Source organism: Eptatretus burgeri, chromosome 4 (genome assembly GCF_056783735.1).
Source record: "Eptatretus burgeri isolate ZD-2024b chromosome 4, Ebu_testis_v1, whole genome shotgun sequence".
Lineage (NCBI taxonomy): Eukaryota > Metazoa > Chordata > Myxini > Myxiniformes > Myxinidae > Eptatretus > Eptatretus burgeri.
This window is the reverse complement of record NC_140964.1, coordinates 11,803,604-11,829,543: the sequence shown is the minus strand read 5'-3', so window position 1 is coordinate 11,829,543 and position 25,940 is coordinate 11,803,604. Positions and strand designations below refer to the sequence as shown.

At 42.1% G+C, this 25,940-nt stretch overlaps 1 protein-coding gene across 5 annotated transcripts; it reads left to right on the top strand.

Moving 5' to 3' along the window:
• The first annotated feature begins 58 nt into the window (after positions 1–58).
• On the top strand, positions 59–24,563 carry CRPPA (CDP-L-ribitol pyrophosphorylase A). Of its 5 annotated transcripts, none has more exons than XR_015057061.1 (11): positions 60–336; positions 5,083–5,347; positions 5,626–5,775; positions 5,951–6,055; positions 7,047–7,092; positions 8,808–8,986; positions 10,261–10,326; positions 10,692–10,787; positions 14,010–14,135; positions 17,005–18,540; positions 24,443–24,563. XR_015057061.1 is itself a non-coding variant. In XM_085876947.1 (10 exons), exons 1-10 carry the CDS (start codon positions 71–73, stop codon positions 17,104–17,106), a joined length of 1,401 nt encoding a protein of 466 aa, XP_085733073.1. In that variant the 5' UTR covers positions 60–70; the 3' UTR covers positions 17,107–24,563. The 5 variants fall into 5 exon arrangements, 3 of the variants coding, with proteins under 3 accessions (XP_085733075.1, XP_085733073.1, XP_085733074.1); XR_015057060.1 differs by having other exon boundaries at positions 17,005–24,130; XM_085876947.1 differs by having other exon boundaries at positions 17,005–24,563.
• Positions 24,564–25,940: the final 1,377 nt, after the last annotated feature.

Below are 25,940 nucleotides of genomic sequence, written 5' to 3'. Positions count from 1 at the left end.
CCAAGGACAGCCACACCCCACCGCCAAAAAAAACAACAACACAACAACTTCATATTATTATCAAGAGGAAATGAACAACTGGAGCCGATCCCGCTGGGGGGCAGCAGGAGAGACGGGGAGAAAGAGCCCTCAGGGCGGACATGTTGGACAGACTGCCCTCAGGGCAGGCATTCCAGACAGACGCCTCACAATGGACGGGACCCCACTCGGGGTTCGAGTTTCCGCTGTTCTCCCCGCTGGTGGTTGCGGCGAGCGTCTCCGAGCACCCAAACCCAAACAGTTTTGCTCTCTGCTCGGCCGAGCCTTGTTCTCGCACACTCTGATTGTTTTCGACAGGTGCCGCTGCCGCCCCACTCCTTTGTCCTTCACTTTGAACATTCTCAATCTATATCCTCTTCTTCCTCTTCATTTAAACTCTGTTGGTTATTCTTTTAATTACTTATCTTTCTTCTTATTCTTCCCGGATTCATCCTTTTCTTTTCTCTTCCTTGGATTTTCCATCCCTATAATTATTCCTTCTATTTTGTTCCATCGTCGATTCATTCTTCCTTCGTCTAATTTCGTTTTATTTCTCCTTTACCTTCCCCTTCGCCAAATTCCTCAACTTATTTTCATTCCTTCACCGTATTCCTCAAGTTTTCTTTCTTTCCCTTTTCTCTTTCCCCCCTCAAGTTTTCTTTCTTTCTTTCTCTTTCCCCCCTCAAGTTTTCATTATTTCATTCCCTTTCCCCCCTCAAGTTTTCTTTCTTTCTTTCTTTCCCCCTCAAGTTTTCTTTCTTTCTTTCTTTCCCCCTCAAGTTTTCATTATTTCATTCCCTTTCCCCCTCAAGAGTTCTTTCTTTCTTTCTTTCTTTCCCCCTCAAGTTTTCTTTCTTTCTTTCTTTCCCCTCAAGTTTTCATTATTTCATTCCCTTTCCCCCTCAAGAGTTCTTTCTTTCTTTCTTTCTTTCTTTCTTTCTTTCTTTCTTTCTTTCTTTCCCCCTCAAGTTTTCTTTCTTTCTTTCTTTCCCCCTCAAGTTTTCATTATTTCATTCCCTTTCCCCCTCAAGAGTTCTTTCTTTCTTTCTTTCTTTCCCCCTCAAGTTTTCTTTCTTTCTTTCTTTCCCCCTCAAGTTTTCATTATTTCATTCCCTTTCCCCCCTCAAGTTTTCTTTCTTTCTTTCTTTCTTTCCCCCCTCAAGTTTTCATTATTTCATTCCCTTTCCCCCCTCAAGTTTTCTTTCTTTCTTTCTTTCCCCCCTCAAGTTTTCTTTCTTTCTTTCTTTCCCCCCTCAAGTTTTCATTATTTCTTTCCTTTTCCCCCCACAAGTATTCATTATTTCATTCCCTTTCCCCCTCAAGTTTTCATTATTTCATTCCCTTTCCCCCTCAAGTTTTCATTATTTCATTCCCTTTCCCCCTCAAGTTTTCATTATTTCATTCCCTTTCCCCCCTCAAGTTTTCATTATTTCTTTCCCTTTCCCCCCTCAAGTTTTCATTATTTCATTCCCTTTCCCCCCTCATGTTTTCTTTCTTTCTTTCCCTTTCCTCCCTCAAGTTTTCTTTCCCCGTTCCATTTCTTTCCTCTTCCTAATACATCCTTCGTCTTTCGAGGTCCGAGTCGATGGTTCCATTTGATGATCTAGATAAATAAAAAGAATATTGTAAGGACAACCCAAGGAGGAAATGCATCAACTCGGTATTTTAAAGTGCGTACATGCGTGACGTCATGACGTGTACATGACGTCTGGTGTTCGTGATGTGGACCGTGGCACGTGGTACATGCTTACCTGATGGAGAGGTCCACTCAGAACAGGAACTGCCGTTGGTGATTGAAATGGGAAAAACACACTGCCCAGTGTCATGTCAGATCGTTTTAGTGTTGTCATGATGCACACACAGCTTCAACGTCTTGTTACCTCCACCACCGAAGGTGAAGGAGATTATGTTTTCACCCCCTGTCTGTCTGTCTGTCTTTATTTGTTTGTCTGTGTACAGGATATCTCAAAAAGTTGTAGACGGATCCGGATGAAACTTGGTGGACACGTTAGGTGTGTGACAAGGACGAACTGATTAGATTTTGGTGAAGATCCAAATCCGGATCTGGATACGATAATTATTTAATTTTTAAAGTGATCCTTCACCATTGAGAGATCGGGCCAAAAATGATATAGTCCTGTATAGCATGATATTTCAAACATGTAATTGGCCCGATATGTTCTCGTGGATCAGACATTATGTGGCGGAGGTATGCGCTCTGCCGAGTACCCTTCTTCTTGTTAACGTGACACCGGCAATGTAAGTGTTTGTAAATGTTAAGATGCTCTGATTGCCTCCCCAAAATCATGTGAGAACACCCCAACTCTATTAAAGTATAACAATAAATTGATATTCATAAAACTATATATATATGTAAACTAACGGGGTATGCTTACACCTTGTAAGCAATAACAAACTATGCTTCCCCATTGTCTTGGGTCACTCACCTGCATTTGTTAACCTCCGCCATCTTCGAAGATGGATGGAGGTTACTGTTTTCACCCCTTTCTGTTTGTTTGTTTGTTTTTGAACAGTATTACGGAAAAACTCCGCGACGGATTTCGACGAAACTTGGTGGGGGGGGGGTTAGGTATGGTCCAAGGATCATGCCATTAAATTTTGGACTTCGTCCCCCCCCCCCAAAAAAAAATAGTTAGAGAAATTTTTTTTATTGCATTTCTACGTGTTTTAAGTGATTTCCACCCCCCCCTCCCCCAAAAAAATTGTTAGAGAAAAAAATATTTTTTTTGCATTTCTACGTTTTAAGTGAATTTCAACCCCCCCCCCACCAAAAAAAATTTCGAGAAGAAAATGTTTTTTGCATTTCTACATATTTTAAGTGTTTTCCAACCTCCCCCCCCCCCAAAAAAAAATTGTTAGAGAAAAATTTTTTTTTTGAAACTTCTTGTTCAACAAAATTTTGATTTCTTTTTTTTGCATTTCTACATGTTTTAAGTGATTTCCAACCCCCCCCCCAAAAAAAAAATGTTGCAGAAAAGAACTATAACTCTGTCAGCACTGTTGACATCATATTTAATGAATAAGATATAAGGTTCACTTGAGTGACCCAGCAGTATTGGCAGCGGAGGTTTTGCACTCTCCCGAGTGCTCCCCCTCTAGTTTTTTTTTTTTGTTCTTTTTTTCCATTTATTTATTTTCATTTATTTATATTTTCATTGACGGTTGCTTTGTTACAATTCTGATTTTTTTTTTTTTTTTTTTTTTTTTTTAAATTGTCAATGAGCACGCAAAATTTCAGCTATCTGCGTCACCCGGAAGGTACCAATCTTTAATATCTGTCATTCAGTCAGTCAGTGAGTCAGTGGTTAGAAATATGTTAGATTTTTTTATAAAAAAATATCACCATAAGAATGTTAAATATGAATTGTATATAGATTGTTTATAACATATCTTGGGGGCCTCGTATTTGATTTCTCCCAGGCATGGCTTCAAGTGTGACATGCAGCATTGCCCCCTACATCTTTAATGCCCGATTGTGAGCTGTATTCAATGCATAACCTCATTCCTCATGGTTGGTAGCATTGTTTTAATACTTGTGAAAATTGGACATATACATGTATAGTGTATACCAACATATGGGCAATGTATAGGCTAAGAGTCGCTGGTCCTCACATCTACGGGAAGTAAAAATTACACCATAAATTAATCAATTCTGTCCGCTGGCAATGGATAATAATAATGTTAACATTATGACAAAATAATAATATTAATAATAGCATTAACAATAACGAGAGTTCATAGAACACCATACTCCACGGTCTTGAGAAAAAGGACATGAGAAGGGTCTTTTCAACTCTTGCTTTGAGTCTCTGAGCACAATCTATATTTCCTGTGAGCCACAATTTTGTCTGAATCTCGATATTCCCCGACGCTAAGAGCCTGAGTGACAAATTTGATTGGTTGAGATAGTGTAAAATGACGTAATCTTTTTCCCAAGTCTTACCAAACTGGAGCTTTTTGGAAGTGCCAAGAAGGTGATTTGTGCTACACAGTGTTCAAATATATAATGACCGTTTTTACAGCCATTTTTCCCTGCTGTGCTGGGGTTTGGCTTTTTCTTGAGGCAATGTTTTATGGCCGGATGCCCTTCCTGACGCCAACCCTGGTCGCCTCTTACGACACACAGGGATATGGTACACCTATTCTAACCGGGGCATACACCGGGACCAGTACACTGGCACTCATTTCGCCGACCTAGGAAGGATGACAGGCTGAGTCAACCCCCTGGTGTTAATTCAGCAGACAACGGGGCTTGAACTCAGGACCCTGGGATCCCAAGCCACCACCCTAACCACTAAGCCAACACCAGGCTAGTGTTCAAATATATAATCAATTGAAATAAAATAAAAGTTTTATAGGCTTTGGAGAAAAAAAACAAAAACTTTAAAGGCTGTTTTTCAGAAGTTTACCACCTTTGTTGCACCGTCCTTTACATCACTTTATTTGACATGTTAAATTAGTTAATCATGCCTGTTGTTTGTGTCCCCTATGACATCCCTAAACACAGTAAGTTTCCTGTTTGGAATGATTTTCAATTTTGTTTGACTGCCGGATTAAAACACTTACCTTACTCCTCTGTGCATGCACACTCGGGATGAGATTCCATACAATTTACCAAATTCAGAACCAAAGTACCACTAAACTGCAGGTTCATGTTCCGATTCGTGCTTCGATTCATGTTCTCAAATGTTCAAAATATAATATGTTGTTTAAATTAAGTAGTTCCTCTATCATAGATTGACATCTGAAGACAGACAGACAGACAGACAGAGAGTGAACCAATTGCTTTTAAAACCTCACTTTGTTCAATGGAAAAACAGTTCCCTCACCCCCTGGTTGCTCCCCTGGGGAGCGCATGTGTATTGTAAATTAATGCAAAAAAACAGTTTGAGGATTTTTCTTGTATTGATGATGTCAGCAAAATGAATGAGATCATGTGAGATTACAGAATTAGAAAACACCAAATTGCCATTCTGATGTGTACAATGTTTTGTTAAAGCAGTTATTGTATGGATTATAGTTTGAGTTCCATCTTCTGCTCAGTGTGCCCTGGATCGAAGAAGTGGTTGTGGTGGTTACAGCGGAGCACACCAACGAGGCACGCTCCATTTTGAAAAGCTCCAGGTACACCAAGGTGACCCTTGCCCAAGCAGGGTCCAGTCGCCATCGTTCTATCCTCAGTGGTCTCGATCTGCTCTCTAAAAGAGCGTCAGGACCACCCGACATTGTGATCATTCATGATGCCGTCCGGCCCTTTGTAGAAACTGAGACTATGATGGCCGTAGTGAACGCAGCAATGGAGTGTGGGGTGAGTTTGAACCTTGAGGATGTGTACACACACACACACACACACACACACACACACACACACACACACACACACACACACACACACACACACACACACACACACACACACACACACACACACACACACACACACACACACACACACACACTGTATTGTATGTTTATTTTGTTGTTTTCCCCAGTAGCTAAAACATTTTCATCATAACTTTTGCCAATTTTCATGATTACCTTTTCACTCAATATTTTACCCAAGTTTGATGTTTGTTCTACATTCAGGCAGCAGGGGTTGTGAGACCACTGGTTTCTACTGTGGTCAAAGTCGACGGTGAAGGTCTCCTGGAAGACTCTCTAGAGCGATCCAAATATCGTGCCAGTGAGATGCCCCAAGCTTTTCGTTTCACTGTCATTCACGGTGCATACCTGAAGGTGAGTGAGCTTGCAGACAATGTCTGTTTCTCTGCCGCTGTTCATTTTGATATCACAACAAAATGACTCATTGGATGAGCTTTTTACTTTAATGGTAGTGACCGATGAGCCATTTCCTGCAGCTTGTAAGTCAGCATGGGTACATTACTGAGCATCTGGTGTGCTGTCCTTGCAGTGCTCAGAGTACGAACTCGACTTTGGCACGGAATGCCTCCATGTGGCATTGAAGTATGCTGGTACCCGGAGCCGCCTGCTACCTGGCTCTCCAGACCTCTGGAAGGCATGGACCAGATTCCACAGGAATCGTTTCTGAAATCGTGCGGTTATGTCACTAATTTTTGAACCCAATTCTGATCTTTCACCTCTACAAAGTGCTCGTTGTAATTTGAAAATACTTTGGGTTATGGGATCAAAATGGGGGGAAAAAAACAAAAACTTTTATAGCACAATTTGAAATTGGGTCATTCCTGGTGGAACTCTCTATGCTGTCTTTCAACTTTGCTTCAGGTGGGAAGTGTGGGGATTTGCGATAGCGGCTCATCGACTTCGCTGTAGTTTACTACCCCGACGTTTGACTCTGTCAATAGGAGGGCTTTTCAAATTGTTTTCTCCTCCTCATTCTCCTCACACTTATGTCATTGCTGTGATTGGTCTGCTCAGCCCATGCGACCCTGACGTTTGACTCAATGGGAGGGGTTTTCAAATTGTTTTTTTTTTTTTTACTAAAGTTCAACTTAAATTCTGTTTTCACTTTTCGCAGTTGATTGATTTCGCTAAGGTTGATTCAAACTCGGTTGCATCAAGGTTTGTGAAATTTGAATGTTTTGCGTCCTCGTCTGTGTGGAATGCGTTGCACAATAACAACAATCGCTTCGCTTGTGGGTTTAATCAAAAGACAGAGATATTGTCATTTCACATACTCCCGCTTCCCACCACCCCTCACCCCAACCACCATCTCACTCCAAACCCCAACCCGCCTCCCAACCCTCTCACTTACCTTCTCTCTCCCCACCCCCTGTTTGTCCTGATGTCTCTAAATGCTTTAAAAAAAATGTCTAAGGATTGGTCAGGTCAATTTTTTGAATCTTAGTGAAGATTGTGAATTTTTCCGAGTACAAAAATATCGCTTGAGCTACGTGTGTGACATAAAGTTCAGGTTCACATTCGCAGTTTTGCTTTTGGAGATTTCTCTGAATCTATTCTCATAAGTAATAATATCCAACTTTTTAAAACTCTTCATTCATGAATAATAATTCTCTTTTGTGCCGCAGGTTACATATAAAAAAGATTTGCATGCTGCAGAAGGTTTGATGAAAGGTGGGGGGGGGGGGTTCCCGGAAGTAACGGGTAATTCATTACAGCAGTATTTTATATTTGGATCACATGCCTTGCTCAGCCTTGTTCATAACCTGTTGTTTATTGATGACTTGTTACTTTTTCCTGAAATTGTACCTCCAGGAAGAAAAGAACATTTAAGCGAAGCTTTCTTTGAGTCAAAATCGATATACATGTTGCTGTTTAATTTACATGTATGGGGAGGCGGCTAACACTATAGCCTAGAGGTATGCACACTCACCTGTGTTAGAATCTCGACCCAGTCGATCCAGCTATTAACTGTCATCCCGGTGTTTCGCAGGCAGGGTGAGACATGAATGTGTGTGCCATCTCAGGATGGATTTTTAACTGGACGTTCCATCTGCTGCCATCAGTTGGTGGATGTTAAATCTTTCACGAATATCTGTCGCCCGCACCCTGAACAAATTCCGAATCCCTGTTCCAACCGACTCAGTCAAACGTCAGGCCGCGTAGCTGGTTCGTGAAAGTTTTAGGCCAAGGGCTCTCCCTGACCAACCCCACGATGTAGGAATAATTGTGGCCGTTAAAGATTCATCATGTATTGGGTAGGGATTAAGATTGAGATGGATAGAGATTTCTTTAACGTTCGGATGTGTATGTAAGGACCCCATATGTGGGTTACTGCATAAAAAAGCACTATTAAGGAGGGACGAGGTATCGTTAAAAATGGCAGTGCGCCAGGAAAGTGAAATCAACAAGTTCCAAACACTAGGGGGGTCCACGTGCTACGCCCCCACTGTTCTCAAGACAGCAAACATAACTAACCTCTATCCCTTTCCAAATCCCCCCCCCCCCCCATAATTATACTCCCCATTTGGCCCACACTATCCTGGAAAAGTTTGTTCACCACCAATTAAAGTTGTTAAATTCCCTCTATTCCAAATCCCACCCCCATCTTTCTTCCCCACTCACCCCTGCCCCCCCCCTTTCCCCAATAAATCTCAAAATCGATTAAAGCTAATAATTTCACTTTTTCATCATTAAACCCCATTGGGGCCTGCACTATCCCTACCAAGTTTGGCGGTGATCACTCACTCAAGTTGTTACAGAGATTCTCTCCTCACCACTATTCCAAATCCTCCCTCAATTGAACATTTTATAAAATATAAAGACAATTTTTTAACGATAAATCCTCAATGCCCCCCCCCATAGGGCTGACCGATATTCACAGTCAGACCCCGATATAAAGAACCTCCAATTCCCCCCACCAAATAACACTCCCCATGGGTCCCCATATTGTCTGCCAAGTTTTGTGGCTATATCATGTTCCATTCTCAAGATGTCGAAGATATAATGGAACAGAAAGAGAAGACAAACAGAAAAATGGAGCGCACTGACAATAAAGGCAGCTTTGTGTTTGTATCAGCTTTGCTCGATGCGAGACCGGTGAACAAACGTGCTGCACTTGGACCAACAAATCCTTTTGCAGAAAGTCAGACAGTGTTGGATTTATCACAACAGTTTGCCGTTTGTGTTTTCCTTACAAAGATGTACTGCTTCCTCTCATGAAAGTGAAAGAAAAATTTTGCAAATTTTATGCTTCTGAGAATATTGTGTATTTGACTTACGGGTTAGGTAATACTTGCTTACTATATACGGAATGAGCATAAACAATTTACCGATTCATTTCACTGTACTGTGTACCGATACACACACGGTGGTTTACCGACGTGCAGATGCCCTTGCTAAGGACATGTGCTGGCTATGCCAAGAGGATCGTCTCTGCGGACCTGCTGCAGAGCTGAAGAGTGCTCTGGGAAGACGTTTTGCTCTGGTGAGGCTCAAAGCCATTCCTGACATCTCGGCTGACCCGATAACCGCGGCTCACCGCACTGTGCAGTGTAACTTTCACATGGTACATCTTCCACCACAATTCTCCTGAGCAGAACTGGCTCTTTCTTATGCCTTGAGAACACTGTAAAAGGGAAAGGATGATAACGTGGAGAAGAATTTTTTTTTTTTTTAAATCAGAGATTTAAAAGATTAATATCTACTCCCATAATGCCAGTCATGTGCCAGCACTCACAAGGATAAGACCAATATAAACCATATCAAGGTTTGAAGGTTTTGTAAATGCTTCCAGACGAGTCAGACGGATTTTGAAAGGAACTCCAGCACGAGCCTTGGTTTGACTTGATCATTTCATGTGAAATAAATAATTTGGCAGCTTAACGAAAACATGATTTATCAACTTGTTTCGTCAATTAAGAATTGAATTGAAGGCCCATTTATCGTGAAGTTAAAGGAAAAAGGAAATTCCACCATTGTGGTGAAATGGCAGCGTTATTGTACTGATTGTACAACTTCCATTGGGTAGTAGCTTTGTTATTATAGATTCACTACACTTTGTGACACGTTTATAGTCAATTATGTTGGTGTGTGTGTGTGCGTGCACACATTCCTGTGGATAGGAGGTATGGTGTACAGAGTAAGAAATATATTGTATGAGCCACCATTGACATTGTGTGAGCAGCAATAAACTGGGTGTATGTACTCTAATGTTCACTTTGACTCAAAAGGCCTGGTGTTGGCTTCACGGTTAAGGTGCTTGGCTTAAGATCTTGGGGACTTTAGTTCAAGCCCCTGTCATGCCGTTGAATTAACACTAGGTAGGATTAACTCAGCCTGTCATCCTTCCGAGGTCGGCAAAATGAGTACCAGCGTGCTGGTAACGGGGGGCCTTGCATCAGCGGCACAGCCTCGCCCCTAGAAAATGATGCAGCCAAGCAGCCACAGGCTGCATATCGATAAATAATAACCTTGACTCAAAATCAAAGTTCATGGAGATGTCTTGGACGTACAAAGCAAGGAGCACGGATGGACGTGAGGAGAAACAAATGGACAGGAATTGAGAGAAAAAGGAAACCTGGAGGTTCTGGGGAGAGGGTATATGAGCGGATGAGTTTGCTGGGTTGTTTCTGGGGGGTGAGGGCGGATGGTGGGTTGAGGAATGTAATTCAGCAAAGATCTTAGGGTTTGGATGGTTACTGGATAAACCTGAAAGGGTGAGATGAGGTGGGGGGTGCGGAGTGTTGGTTCTGTTTGCACGTGATTAACCCTTAAGTGGCAATACCTGTGGAATACAATGCATTTATTAAAGTTTAGTTTGGATTGTCTTTTCATCTTCAGAATGAAGCCAGAAATTCCACCTTTATGTCCGAACAGACCAATATCTTCAACTTCATTTGCGTGCAGGTGAGTACATCTTCTGTACATCGGCCATGACAGCATCGATCCGGTGGCATGTTTCACAAACGCTAACTCTTTATGTTTCAACATTCCTTTTAATCCCTGATGCTGGAGGTATTATGTGCATACAGCAGTGTTTGTTACACTGTCCTTCAGGAGAAGTGTTGACTGGTTGACCAACATGCAATCCTGTGTGTGTCACATCATTTAAACAAGACTACCTTGGGTGAATGGCCATTTTGTTTTGTGTCCCAATTTCACGATTTCTGGTCTTTACGTGATGTTCCAGTAGACCATGTTAAAAAAATATATATATATTTTTGAATACCTACTTGTCCTAGTGTCACTGTTACATCCCTACTTTGCACCAGTTTGCTGATCAGAAGCAGGATCTAGAGAGTGCTGCCCTGCTGAACAAGGTTCTTGAACACAAGCAATGGCGACATCTTCCAGTCGTGCTAATATTGGTAAGAAAGTGAACTTTTTGTTGTTCGTCGTGAGCTCTGTCCTGCAGTATTAGCATCCAAGCCAAAACTATCAACGAAAGCCAATGAGATCAACCAGATTGATTTAATGCGGTGTTCCTCCTGCCCAACCCAGTGTAGTTTTTTTAGCACATCGATGGTCCGTCCATCACTCTCTCCTTTCTCCAGTTTGTAACACGATAGCTGTGTGGCATGGGAAGGCAGGCATCGATGTCTGTGCCGTACCTCAAAAGGACGTTAAACCGCGTCCCGTCTGCCGGTATTAGTCGGTCGATGTTAAAGATCCCACGGTGTCCTTCGCGAAGAGGAAACGAGCTATCGCCGACACCCTGAACTAATTACGAATTCTTCCTCTAACCTACAGGGGGCACTGCATCAGCGGCACTGCCATGTCCCTGCGAGGACTGATGCGAACCTGAAAAAGCCGAAACACAAACGCCGTTAATAAGAATCCATCTGATTATCATTTTGAAACGTTTCCCCGAGTGTGAATAAATACCGATTTGGTGTTTCACAGAAAATGTGATTCCAGGAACCACAAACTTATTCAACCCAATCCTCGTGCTTGCGGGTTATTGTGCTTCCTCTCCTTTATTTTCTTCCTGTTCATTGATCCCCTCCCTTCCTGTCCTGCCTTTTTATCCTCTCCTACCGAGCTCTTCCATGAACCTACATCTTGAATTAAAAGCAAATGTACTTGTGAGATGCTCACACGGTCCATGAACCGAACACCTCTTGAGACATCACTGATGATGTTCTCCTTGTTTTATTGATGAAGTGTATGCACTTGGTCATATGCGAGTGCATGACAAGTGAATTATAATCAGATGATAGAGACACCATCGATTATTTCTGTCCTCAAATCAAGTCATCGAGCCTGAACTAGTGAGACGGTCAAAGGACAAGTGGTACGAGACGAGTAGGAGGGAGAGTGGGGCAAGATGATCCTTGGGGCATGATGATCACCCCCTCTCACGACTCCAATAAAGCTCACATTGGACAGTGGTGCCACTCAACGATAGATCGAATAACTATAATTCCACTGTGGAAGGCGCATGACGAGAAAAAATGCTGCGTTCGTTTTATCAGAAAAACATCATTTTCCTCCTGAAAAAGAAAATTTTCGAATCATCGGTGAGTACGTATTATCTCTATGAATAAGTGTAGTAGGAATGGTATCTGTACATAGGTAGATATGTAGCTTATATGCCCATATTGCGTGTATGATTTGCCTTGCTCATTGCTGTAATTTATGAATGCCAGACAATTTTGTAAAAATGGCGGCGGTGGGGCACGATGATCACTTGGTTGTGGGGCAAGTTGATCAGGTGATCGCCAGCACTGGGATATATCCGTTCAATCGAAATCTATTCTTTGATATAGATTTTGCACCTTCGAACGTAACAGACAGGCCAAACCCCACCGATACGGTGAATACCGACAATACAGCTGTACAAAACACTGGAGCCGATGAGGTACAGGATTCTCCAGACAGAACTTCAACGTCGGAACCAACACCAACAGCATCTGGTTCAAACAGTAGCCAGGGTAACAATGCGTATGTCTCGCCATCCGATATTATTCCATTTCCGTAAGCAGCTCCCAGGAAAACGAAAGGTGGAAGAAAGAAAGGCATGACCAGGATTCTCACGGATACACCCGTGAGAAATGCAATCGCAGCCGAGATGGAAGCCAGAAAACAACTAGAGCAGAAAAAGAGCGATTCCAAGGCCCGTAGAGCCGCCAAATCTGCCCAGACGAAACCTAAAAAGCTGTTCAAGGAAACGAAATCACGAAAACGTGTAGGCCTACAGTTAGACAGTGAATCATCGGATGATGCTGATGCTGGTGATTTCCAGATTCTAGACGAAAATTCAGAGCCAGTTGAGGATAATGATATTATTGAAGGAGACTGTAATTACAAAAATAGATGGGGAAAAAAGCGCGATCAATTCTGTGCATAGCGCGTGTAGTATAGAGGCAATCGACGACGTTGGATATGAGGGAGTCTTTCTCCGCAAAGTACCTTCTCATGTGAACTTCGATCGACCTACGTTCATCATGGACGAGACAGATTATGGGACTTTTTCCAAGGAGGACATCGTTAAAAAAACTAGCTCCACCCAAATTTTTAAAGGGAAGCCAGAGAAAATCAAAGGAACTGGTATTCAAAATTGATCTCGGTCAGTGGGAGTTGCGAATTTAGACATTAAGACTGGAACACAAAGATAAATGACATGAAAATGGACGTTCGTATCCGGTTGTGTACGGGACAATGTTTTGGAAATATTATGTTGGTATCCTCGATGGATATATATATAAATGAAGAATTCTTTTCCGTTCATTAAAATTCTAACACATCGCTTATTTAGACTGTCCTCGTGTTTCCTTAGGACCATGATAATCTTTCCCCATAGTGATGATCGACTTGCCCCAGGGGTGGAGCAAGTTGAGCATTTTGACCACAAATTTTGAATTGGCTTTTATAGACATTCAATGATCTCTAATATTCTCGAAATTGGGCAGTTACTTGGGGCGATAGATGGACTAACGAATGGTGTTTGGCTGGCAAATCATCTGACGGCAAAACGGACAAAACCAAAAGAGGGACCATCTTGCCCCACTCTCCCCTTAAGACATTAATGAGGTTGTGTGGATCGAGAATCAATTTAGGGCACTGAACCAAAGAATATCACAAACAATCATAGCTGAGGTGTTGATGGACAATCGCCTTGAGTGCAAGGAGGGAAGTCAACAACTGAGATCCGCACATGAAGGTATATCTTCATTCGAGGAAGGACTAATAGACAGTCTGTCCAGATTCGGAAAATAATTTAGACGTGTGGCTAGTCCAGCAAAGATGATCTCTTCGAGATCTTCACTACGCTGGTGTTAAGGGTCCAAATTGTCCAACTTTTAATCTTTTTCAGCTCACCAGTCATTATTTTTGCTGCTGATTAATTTAGGGGTTGTGCCCATGACCTGATCCTGGGTACGACCAACACGGATGCAATTTATTTCATTATGCTCTCACAGGAACACAATCAACAAGGATAAACGTTGTTTGTTTATTACGTCATAAAAGGTGCCGTTGGTGGCTGGATAATAGGTACACTTGCTCCATTATATACATATATTGTTGGCAATCAAATCTTTAGTGTGCTCTTATATTATGAAGAAATACCTTTTTGGCATTGGTTTCAGGTGTTGTTTGCACATCCTTCATTGCTTTCCGAACTGCACGGGGCCTTCCCCTGTGATAGAAGCTTGGCTCTGTCTGCTCAAGAGAAGGGCGTGCTGGTGTACGGCCTGCTGGTCAACTCTTCAGAGGTTGGTCATCTCGATCATAACAACTTGCATTCCTCATGAGGGCAACGCGGCCCTGTGTCAATATCTTGTTCACTATGATCTCGCACGACTTAAACACGTCTTTAATAGGAACGAAGCTATTGTCAATATTTTAGAATAGCATCTGAAATTGTGGTTTGACCTTTTTGAACTCCGACTTATTGGATGTAATTGCAAGGGTACTTCAAATTTGCCCTGGCTCTTTGTTTGTAGTCATGACTAAGCTTGTGTGTGAAAAGTAGGTATTCTCTGGGATTGAGCACACATGTACACACAGGATTTATACCTGGCTGTACCATAAACATTATGGGGCCCCCATCAGAGTGAATGCTTCCACATGTCTTCAGTGTACAATTATTACCTCCACCACTGAGGGTTGACGGAGGCTACCCCCGTCTGTTTGTCAGCACACACGGTACCCTCCTCCCTAAAAAAAAAAATGGTGTTACGAAATTTTTGAACGGCCCCATGTTGAGGTTAAACAATCCTGACCATGCGACGAATATAACCGTGGTTCTGATAAAACCGTGGCGGAGGCTGACATGGATGAGAAGTGTCGAGTTGATCTTTTAATAGCGCATTAAATGCGCGTTTCCGAATCGGCCCGTTACCGGATTTTGTCACACGTTGTTACCACAGTGCAGTCATTCTGGTCAGAAGTGGTCTACGGTTAATCTTGCACATAGGAGTCACTCAGGGTGGGTCTCACCATTTGTATGTTGCAGTCACGTGACCACACATGATGGCGTCCAACAGACTCCAACTCACTATGCTTCATTTTTAGCTCACCTGGAACGTAGATCCAGGGAGCTCATGCGATCGAGCAGTGTCAGTCAGTCCGTAAACATTTTAGTCATTATCGCTTGAACTACATGATTTTTATGAAACTTAGCTACAAGCTTCATATCTGATGCCTAATGAAAGTGTTTTGACCACATCAAAATATACACTCATGAAGGGGGTCAACAGATGGTTTTGGACCCCCCCCCCCTCAAAATAGGTATTTGCTCTCTTCTCCGAAACTACACGCACAATTTTGATGAAACTTGACCACAACATTCATCACCTGTGATGGACCAAAGTGTATCATCGACCACATCAACATCTGCACTCATTTAGGGGGTCTACAGGTGGGGGGGGCGGTTTTCCTCCCCAAAATATGTATTTCTTGTCTCCTCCAAAACTACACACACGATTTTGATTAAACTTGACCACAACATTCATCACCTGTGATGGACCAAAGTGTATCGAACACAACAACATCTGCTCATTGATGGGGTCTACGGGGATGTTTTGACTCCACCCCCCCCCCCACACACACACACCAAAAGAGGTATTTGCTCTCTTCTCTGAACAACAAACAACATTTTGATGAAACTTCACCACAACCTTAATTGCCAATCATGTACCAAAGTTTATCAACCACATCAAAATCTGCGCTCATTGACCAAGCTGTCTATTGGTGAGGGTGGGGTAGGATGGTGATTGACCTGACAAAATAAGTATTTGCTCTCTTCTCAGAAACGACACGCACAATTTTAATGAAACTTGACTCCAACCTTCATCACCCATGACGTACCAAGGTTTATTGACCGCATCAAAATCTGCACTCATTAAGGGGGTTTACGGGAGAGTTTTTGACCTCCCCAAATAGGTATTTGCTCTCTTCTCCAAACTACACACACAATTTCAATGAAACTTGACCACAACCTTCATCACCCGTGTTTGTTCATGGCATCAAAAAAAATTCAGGGTTTAAGGAGGTCTGTGGGGGGGGGGGGGTGTCAGTGACTTGCTCCTGATCCAGGTGAGCGTCAGGACAGACGGTCCGATGTTTTCAACTCTCTCTCATGCAAACCTGCTTCATGCTCGACCCATTTTTCCCAAATGTTCTTGATCCAGCACAAAAGCTTATTGACAACAAATGTAGAATCGACAAATCCCTCAAATATCACTCTTTTCCCTCTTATCCAACATCCCTTCCCCACACAACCCTCCTGTAGTCATTGTGTAATGTTTTTGTTTCCTAATCCCATTTAATCTCCAAAGAGGCCCATGCTAGCTGCTACACCATGTTGCCATTTTTGGCATTAGTTCATCGTATATAAATTCATAATTATTCAAAATTTTGTTTCATGAGCTGAGGCTACCATGGAATCATCATTGTCATCGTCATCATCATCATCATCTACTTTACCCGTTCATGCTGTTATATTTAGTTTGAGGCCAAGTGGGTACTTTTATTTGAGCCACCGAGGAACCATTCCAATTGGGGTGTTGTAGCACCAGGGGTTGAGAGTTTACTCCCTTCCTCTGTGCCCTAATTAGCAGACCAGCAGGTTCCCAGCTGTGACATAGTGCGTGCGTGCACTCTGTCTGTTCAAATGGATGGAAGGCACTGCTTAATGTTCTTCATATAGTCCCTCTGGGTGGTCTTTGAATGCAGTAACCCTGACAGGCCTAGTTTACAAAACGCACGATCACATGCTTGTTCAGAGCAAATCAAGTACAACAGGGTGACTAAAGAGTCATTTCTCGATAGATTTCCAAAACACAACAACCTCGAAGAGTCAGGAAAAGAGATACGGGAAGGCGGTGGGAGGGGATTTGTGAAGTTGCTGAGCATTACGACTGTATCACTATTCACCTCAAACATCAAATTACTTTTTCAGGACTAAGTGGTAACTTCATACCCATTTACAGAGCACTCATTTTTGGAAGCTGCTCTTATTATTGCTTTGATTTTAAAACATGACTGATAGATATATGATGTATCGCAATGTAAAATGCAACACAAATAAATAATGGCGTGGCATTGGTCAATCAATTTTTACCATCGTATCATCCTCAGGGTGAGACGGGGCAGGAAGTGGTAAGCCGGGCCATGGGAGTCGTGGAATCGCTGGTTGAAAGCAGGGACAGCCGCCTCGTTGGACAGCTCTTCAGTTCATGAGATGATGTTTCTGCTCTCGGTCCAGGCTCCGAGGCCTTTTGCAGGTGCTAGGTGCCGAGTGACTCGTCTCCCCAAAGCCCAATCGTGAGATTCGAGGAGCCCATGCGGTTTGTTTGTCCACCTGAGCCGATGATGGCTTCTGCAGCTCACGTCAACGAAGAGTTGGCGACTGTGGTGCATGTTTTCAAACGCTCTATAGATCCACTGGATTTTAACCTGTTGAATGCCCTCTTTGCCACAGCTTCTTCCGTTTTCACGCATGTCAGATTTGTTAATGGCTTATTGCTCACTCTGTGAGCAAACCTGTTGAGTAAAGCAATCCCTTTGACTTCGACAGATTAACACCTGCTAAGTATTCTTCGATCCTCCCTCTGGAAATCTCTACCATGACGATGCAGAACTTAATGGGATTGCCTTTTGTGTAAAGATTATTTTTAAAAGCCCTGTGAATAAAATGTTCTGTTTTCACTCCTTGTCAAGCACAAGGATTATATTTCCCAGTGATATCTGAGTTGCTGTCCTTCAGAGGGGGATGTTATTTCTGCTGTCCCTTCTGTTAGCATTTGCCAGTGGATGTTAAGGATCCCTGGGTTGCCTTTTTGAAAAGAGTAGGCCACTGTATCACCCTGCCACAGTTACATTCTGAAGTTCCTTCCCCCAATCTTTGAGGGGCACTGCATCAGAAACACAGCAACGCTTCGATAAATTCTGCAACCAATGGCCATGCGTTGCATATACCTGACTGAATCGTGAGTCCAAGTTCCTCAAGTAGTTGAGAAAGCCTAAAGCTGGTTTGTTTCACATCTGTGGATCTCCACATAGAGCAATATCGTGGTCCTGGGATGTACAAAATCATTCCTCTTCCCAGCTTCAGCTCACCGATACATTTAGTTGAAGGGGTAGTTACCGGTTGGGTAGTTAGTGGCAGGAAAGTTTGCCGAACCTGCTTCTGTAATACTCTTCTCAGTTCGGAGAAAATTGAAGTGCGTTTAAAGAATGTTTTTTATGACACACAGCTGTGGGTGTGAACCCCCTTCCTTGCTGTTGTGTAAAACTATATGAAGCTCGTGAATTCAAATGTTATGGATGATTTAGGTTTCATGTGTTTTTGTTTTTTTTATTGGTCGACTATATTTGTCTTTGCACATTTTGGCATTATTATGCGATTCATTATTTTCACTTTGGGGATAGGGAGGGGATAATGTGATAAAGTTTTTTGTTGCTGAGGCTGTAACTTTTCCTCACTTTCCCAACGCCTTTACACATGTGCCCTCGTAAGGGCAGTTGAGGGCTCGAGCAAATCCCTGCGGGTCTCGTTGTTCTTCCAGATTTCCAGTTCCCAAATTTCATCTAAACAGGAACCCTCACCTGACCCGGACACCTGCCCACTCGCTGTGACGATGGACAGGTGGAGTGCCTAATCACATGCGGCAGGTAAGGAAAGGTCGAATACGGCTTGCGATGGTGAAATTTGAGCTCGTCACAGTCCGCCTAAGTCATTGCTATCACTTTGGGAAGAATGAGCCGCAAGTCTTTTGCTCTCTTCCCGTAAAATGGCGATGACTTGATGTGTTTAAATGGTTATTGAGATTATCACGGGGAGCGCGAGTGTGTGCCTGAGGTCCGCCTGGCCCGATTGTCGACCAAGTGGCTCCGCAGCCCCTTTGAAGGGATTGGTGAGGGTTTGCCATAAACTTTATTCGAAGAAAGAAATTGTAAATGTATATTTAGAGTAAAATAGCTTGTTTCTTATTCGTCTCACTGAAAGCAATGCATATGTATTTTTGGTGGTGATAGTTATAGAGCGGTGTAAATCATTACTCCACGTATGCAAATCGAACAGCTTGGTTAAGCAAATGGTTCATGTCCGTCCGTTCTGTCTGTTTAAAAACGTCACTTTATAATCGAGGAACAGCATATTTAAATCATATGTTATATTTGGAACATGAATAGGAAGACAAGTCTGCTGTTTAACAGTACTTTGGCTCTGAATTCATCCTGATCACACATGCGTAGAGAAGGTGAGATCATTTTTTTACTCTGTCTGCCTGCCTGGCAATGAAACAAAATTGAAAATCATTCCAAACAGGAAATTTACTGTTTTTAAAGATAACACAAGTCTGAAGACGATGATGGTTCACTAGCGGTATTTGACAATGTAGATTGTTTCAGAAGTCAAGGATGAGACAATGTGATAATGTTTGACCAAGTTATAAAAATGATCAACATGATGTGGTACAAGTGACAGGTTATGAGCTGCAAAATGTCGAAAACCCAGTTTCGTTCAACAACTTTAAAAATTAGACCTTTGCATAACCTTTAAAGGTCACAAAACAATGTTGTGGACATTAAAATAAGTAAACAGGATACGTACTATAGCTTATTGGAATTAGTTTGTCGAAGAAGGTCGAAAACCCGGTTCGATTCCCATAACTTTGAAAATTTGACCTTTGTGAACTTTAAAGGTCAAAGGTCAAGGATTATGACCTTTGGTGCAAAATTTCCTCTGGAACATTCCAGGAACAATACAACGTCATATAGGCTATATGGCATTTCGCACTCCTCGGATTATCCATACTTTGATGAAATCAGCGTAAAAACAAACTTGAAGGGGGCGCCACGCGCAAGGTGTTCGAGATAGAGCAAAATGGTTTCAAGACTTTAGGTGGGGAATGACCTCAAGATTATGCATAAAAAAATATTCTCATCCGAGCTCTCAAAGTTTGGGCGGTCATATGATTTTTGTCAAAATTCGCAATTTTCTAAGTTCGTGACCTTGTGACCTTGACCTTGGGACGAAAATGAAGAATCGAGCTCTGTGGGGCTATGCAGGTGCCATTGGGCTAACCAAATACCGAAACCCCTGCCAGATTCGACAAACCTCCTAGGAGAAGATGCAAATTGAAATCGGCTACCCCCTAAAAACACAATTCGCAATTTTCTAAGTTTGTGACCTTGTGACCTTGACCTTGGGACAAAAATGAAAAATTGAGCTACGTGGGGCTATGCAGGTGCCATTGGGCTAACCAAATACCAAAACCCCTGTCAGATTCGACACACCCCGAGGAGAAGATGCAAATTGAAATCGGCTACCCCCTAAAAACACGTTTTTGGGTCGTGGCTCCACCCATAATGGGCGCACCATGCCCATTCTCAGGAAAACACAACTAGATCATGATCTAAACCTCCCACCAAAATTTCATCAGGATCGGATCAAAACCCATGGAGCTATGCTCAGGACAGACAGACAGACAGACACCAATAACGAATATAGTGGTCACTTATTTTTTTCGTGAAAATATTTTTTCGTGAACCAATAAAGGACATAAACAACAAGCATGAATAACTAATTTAACATGTTTGAATGGGTGGTGTAAGACACCAAATCAACTGTTGTAAAACAACAGTACATTCTGGAATTAATATATATATATATATATATATATATTTATTTATTTATTTAATAATCTTTACTTAATTTAAATTGATTTATATATGTACTTGAACACTGCAGAACACAAGTCACCTCCTTGTCACCTTGAGAAACCTGTTTCGCAGTTCTTGGATAGGTTAAATAAGGGTGATGTATTAGACTGCTTCAATCGTGCTAAACTTCTGAAAAAAAACTTTTATCAACTTTAAAATCATTCTTTTATTTAAATTGCAGTAGATACTTGAACGCTGCATCTTTTGTTATACGGTTCTAGAGCATGAACGAAACACGTGCCAGTGGAAAAGCGCCATTCATTCCATGTAAGACTAGAACGGGCACTCATAGAGCAGCGCATACCTTCGCCGCCACTACTTTTTTGTTCTTGGTATGAGTGTGGGGAACTGGTTTCATATGAATGGTCTTATGACACAAACCACATATCTATAATGTCATGACCCCCCCCCCGACTTTCGGGGGCTACGGACTAAACAACAATCAACTCACGTCGTTTTGGCGAGTCTTCACTCGCAAGCTCGGTGAATATAACGTTTCAACAAGAGAAGGTAATCTCGTTTGATGCTGGTTTCATGCAAATCGAATAAGAATTGACTGAGTTATGCCGAAAACCGCATATTTTTCAAGGGCGTGACCCCCCCCCCGACATTTTACCCCAACCGGTGACATGTGTTATGACGTCATTGTGTTACAAGATTGGGCATTATATTCTGAACATTTTGGTGCTGGGTTCATGTGAAGCGGACAAGAATTGACCGCGTTATGACAAAAACTGCATATTTTTCAAGGTCGTGACCCCCCTGACCTTTGACCCCTAACCGGTAACAAGAGTATGGGCGTCATTGTGTCATATTGCATATCACAAGATGAGGCGTTGAATTCTGAACATTTTGCGTTAGTTGCATGCAAATTGAATAAAAATTGACCGTGTTATCGTAAAAAGACGATTTTGACCTTTTCGTGACCTTGACCTTTGACCCGAACGATCCCAAAATCTAATCGAATGCTTCCTGGCTAATAACCAATCATCCCACCAAATTTCATGCAATTCAGTTTAATACTTTTTGAGTGATACGAATCACAAGATTACAAATAAATAAATAAATAAACTAGAACGAGCACTCATAGAGTGCATACCTTCGCCGCCACTACTTTTTTTGTTCTTGTTATGAGTGTGGGGAACTGGTTTCATATGAATGGTCTTATGACACAAACCACATATCTATAATGTCATGACCCCCCCCCCGACTTTCGGGGGCTACGGACTAAACAACAATCAACTCACGTCGTTTTGGCAAGTTTTCACTCGCAAGCTCGGTGAATACAACGTTTCAACAAGAGAAGGTAATCTCGTTTTCAAGGTCGTGACCCCCCTGACCTTTGACCCCTAACCGGTAACAAGAGTATGGGCGTCATTGTGTCATATTGCATATCACAAGATGAGGCGTTGAATTCTGAACATTTTGGCGTTAGTTGCATGCAAATTGAATAAAAATTGACCGTGTTATCATAAAAAGACGATTTTGACCTTTTCGTGACCTTGACCTTGACCTTTGACCCGAACGATCCCAAAATCTAATCGAATGCTTCCTGGCTAATAACCAATCATCCCACCAAATTTCATGCAATTCGGTTTAATACCTTTTGAGTTATACGAATCACAAGATTACAAATAAATAAATACATACACGCCGACCAAAACATAACCTTTCGCAGAATGCGAAGGTAATAAATAAATACACGCCGACCAAAACATAACCTTTCGCAGAATGCGAAGGTAAATATGACGAGTATTATTAAGAGTATTGCTAAGAACCGTGAGCTCACTTCAACTCATTTATAGCTAAGGCATTCGAGTTAGGGTTCGGCTTTTCGAAAACTAATCATACACTTAATTTTGACGTAAAATCTATAATAGCAATGAAACACATATTGTACAATGTCTGTATATACATCATTCATGGTGGAGGTTTTGAAGGTGACCAGCAAATCTACTGAATGGTTGGAATTCTGATTGAAATTACATGGTATTCTTGATAACTAGTGGACATTAATTGAGAGCGGCAATAACGACTCTTTGTGAGATACCAGGAGATCCTAACATGTATAAATGTTAGAGGAAATTACGACCCATGTAATGCAATCATTTACATCCCATAAACTCCGTATATGGCTAATAAGATGGCCTAGAAGTACGCACACTCGCCTAAAAGCCGTCTAGCCTTGGTTTGAATCCCGACCCAGCGATAAAATGTCATCCCGGTGCTTCACAGGCAAGGTGATTCATCAATGTGCGTGTCGTCCCTCGGATAGATGTTAAACTGGTGTCTCGTCTGCCGGCATTAGTTGGTGGACATGAAATATCCCATGGTGTCCTTCGTGAAGAGGAGGTGAGCTATTGCCAGCACCATAAACAAATTCCAAAATTCCTGCCCTAACCAGAAGAGGGCATTGCATCAATGGCACAGCCGCAACCTCAGCTAATGATGCTACCCTAGAGTGTTGTGCTCCATACAAATGAAGAAGAACGACGTATAGTTCACTCAAAGGGATTATTCAGTTCTCTGTAACTACGTATGTATATAACTGCTTTATAAGTGTAACATGAAGTTGTTAAATTATTTTGAGAAATACTGTAGATGTTGTCAAGGCTCCTGTCAGTCTGAATATGATGAAAGATTTTATCAACTAAGAGTTGACAAAGGTCATGCTAACTGCCATGGGAAGTAAAGTAAAGCTGATGTTTCGGGCATTAACCCTTCGTTGGAGCAAGAGAGCCCTGCCTCAAAGGACTAACACCCAAAACGTCAGCTTTACTTCGTTTCCCATGCCTGTTCCATCCATCCATCCATCCATTAGGACCACACTCTGTGTGGAGCCTTTGGTGCTGCCGAAGCAGACTCCTCGGCTATTGGACACAATCCTGGATGGGTCGCCACTCCGACACAGGATACCAGCAAGCTGACACTCATTTTGCCGACCTCGGAAGGATGACAGGCAGAGTCAACCCCACCTGGTATAAATTCAACAGCCGAGTTGGTTTTGAACTCAGGATCATAGAATCCCAAGCCCACCACCCGAACCATTAAGCCAACACCAGGCATGTGCCTTTTACAGCATTACATTATCAACTTTCGGTTGATAAAAGCTATCAGTAAATGATTCCACTGGTATTTTAACTGCATTTCCCTCCATTAAGGGGTCTAGTGGTTTGAAAAGCAAATTCAATGAAGTTCAATTTTGAAATGTAATGTGGATTGGGGCAAAGGTAACACACTTACCTTTGAGTTTTATTCCTGGCCCATCTATAAACTGTCATATTGGTGCTTTGCAGGCAGATGCATCATAAAGTGCATCAAACCTCGGAGGGACATTTAGCCTGGTTTCCGGTATGTTGACATTAATTGGTCAATTTTAAAGATTCTGTGATGTCTGTCGTGAAGAGTAGGCGTATCGCCCTGAAAATAATTGAAACGTCCCTGCAGAAATTGCCGACAGTGGAGCGTTAAGCCTGGCCAGCCTGTTCGTGAAGGACTTGGGCCAAAAACGTTCCCCGACCAACCGAGAATATGGCATGTGTGTGCATGTGAATTACTCTAAATATACATTTTCAATTTCTTTCTTGGAATAAATAATTGGGGTTGTTAAATGTAGTCGTAGTTGTAGTAATAGTAGTTGTAGTATAGTCTGAAACTTTGTGTTTATCATTTTCCACTTTCTTGACGTTGCAAAAGTTTTGCTTTGAAATATGATTTATGCCATTGTATAACAAAGGTCTCATGATATAACATGACAAGTGAGGAGCCACGAAGAGTGCCTGCCTCCCACGGTTCATGATCAAAGTGCTCATACCCTCATATTTTTTTTGCGCGAATGTGTATTTCACAGACCGACTCCATCGTTAGAGCATGAAGGCGCATTTTCAAGTTGGCATGTTTGGTGAAAGTTTCCTGAAGGCAGCTGTATTAAAAATACCAAAATAAAAATCTCATTAAAATATTTCAAACAAGCAGCCAAACTGCATTCCCCTTATTCGCACAGCTCATGTTACGAGCACAATTATTACCTATTAAAATACCTGCATGCAAGATTTGTTCAGAAATTCATGTATACGATGTTTAATTAAACGAGCTTTCATTCATTATTGGAGAGCATTTGCATACAAGTCACAAAGAGGGCTTTTTACCTTTACCACGTGTATCTGAGAGCATTGTGGTTACCCTTGTGTATCGTTAACGGCAGATTGATACGGTTCGTTTTGAAATGAGATCCTCTTCGTAAATATATGACCAGAACACCTGTTATTCTCCAAACCCCACCTCCCCCAACTGGCCAATAAAAATACCTTGTTTTGTTGGCATTTTACCCCCAAGCTGCTGCATTCTTGCGGTGCGCGCACACCATCGCATTTCACTCGGCCTTTTACACTCTAAATGTGCCTTCCATTTGGCCGATTGCTTTGCAGCTGGAAATCTTTCCTCCCTGAGCAGCTTGAACAAGTACAAGTTGGGACACCTGATCAAAATCGTGTTATTTAAACTTTAGTGAACCATCAAGAAGGTTGATGTTTCGAGATGGAGCAAAAATTAACCTGGGAGTGCACCGTGACAATGATGGGCCAAATAGCCTTATTTCCTTGGTTGAGGTCATACAAGATCATGCGATGACTACTTACACTCAGTGTAGTCCTATGGCAACTGTGGGCACCTTGTATATTTCGAGGGCATGTTGAAAAGTAATGCCTCCTATTCGTTTTCTCCAAACCAGGTAAAGATATTCAAACGAAACCAAAATGTAGTTTGCACATTCGTTCTTCCTGCCACTGGGTGTGAAGTTGCATGATTCTGACACTCAATGTCTCAGAGCTATGTTGATCAAGATGGCAGAGGGCAGCACAACAACAACATTGATGTGAAGCATTGGAGATGAGAGTTGGGATGACTGACTGGAGATGAGATGACTTGTGATGAGAGGTGAGTGCACCATTACGATCTTGAGAGTAAGAGATGATCAATGGAGTACCACCACAAAGGGTCACCAGCTCCGACTTGGCTCCATCAGATTTTCATCTCTTCCCCAAACTTAAGAAACACCTTAATGGAGAAAATTTTTCTTCCAACTGATGTCAAGGCCCCCTGTGAAGTGCTGGCTAAGTCAGCAGAATGCACAGTTTTATCGTGGCTGCATCACAAAACTACTTGAATGTTGGTTGAAATGTGTGGACCGTAGCGATGATTATGGTGATAAATAAATATGAACCATGGTAGAAAAAGATTGATGGTTGTATCACTCTTTGTTTCATTCAAATATATGAACTCTTTGTTTTGTTTCTTGGCGATAGGAAGAATGACCAAATACATATTGTGTGTGTAGAACTCTTTGTTTC

What these genes read in the sequence shown, in the direction of transcription:
- CRPPA (XM_085876947.1), top strand. Translation starts at nt 71, where the DNA reads ATGAACAACTGGAGCCGATCCCGCTGGGGGGCAGCAGGAGAGACGGGG. An exon ending in TTCCAGTCGTGCTAATATTG is followed by an intron (nt 10,788 to 14,009) that starts GTAAGAAAGTGA and finishes CATTGGTTTCAG; the next exon opens with GTGTTGTTTGCACATCCTTC. An exon ending in TGCTGGTCAACTCTTCAGAG is followed by an intron (nt 14,136 to 17,004) that starts GTTGGTCATCTC and finishes TATCATCCTCAG; the next exon opens with GGTGAGACGGGGCAGGAAGT.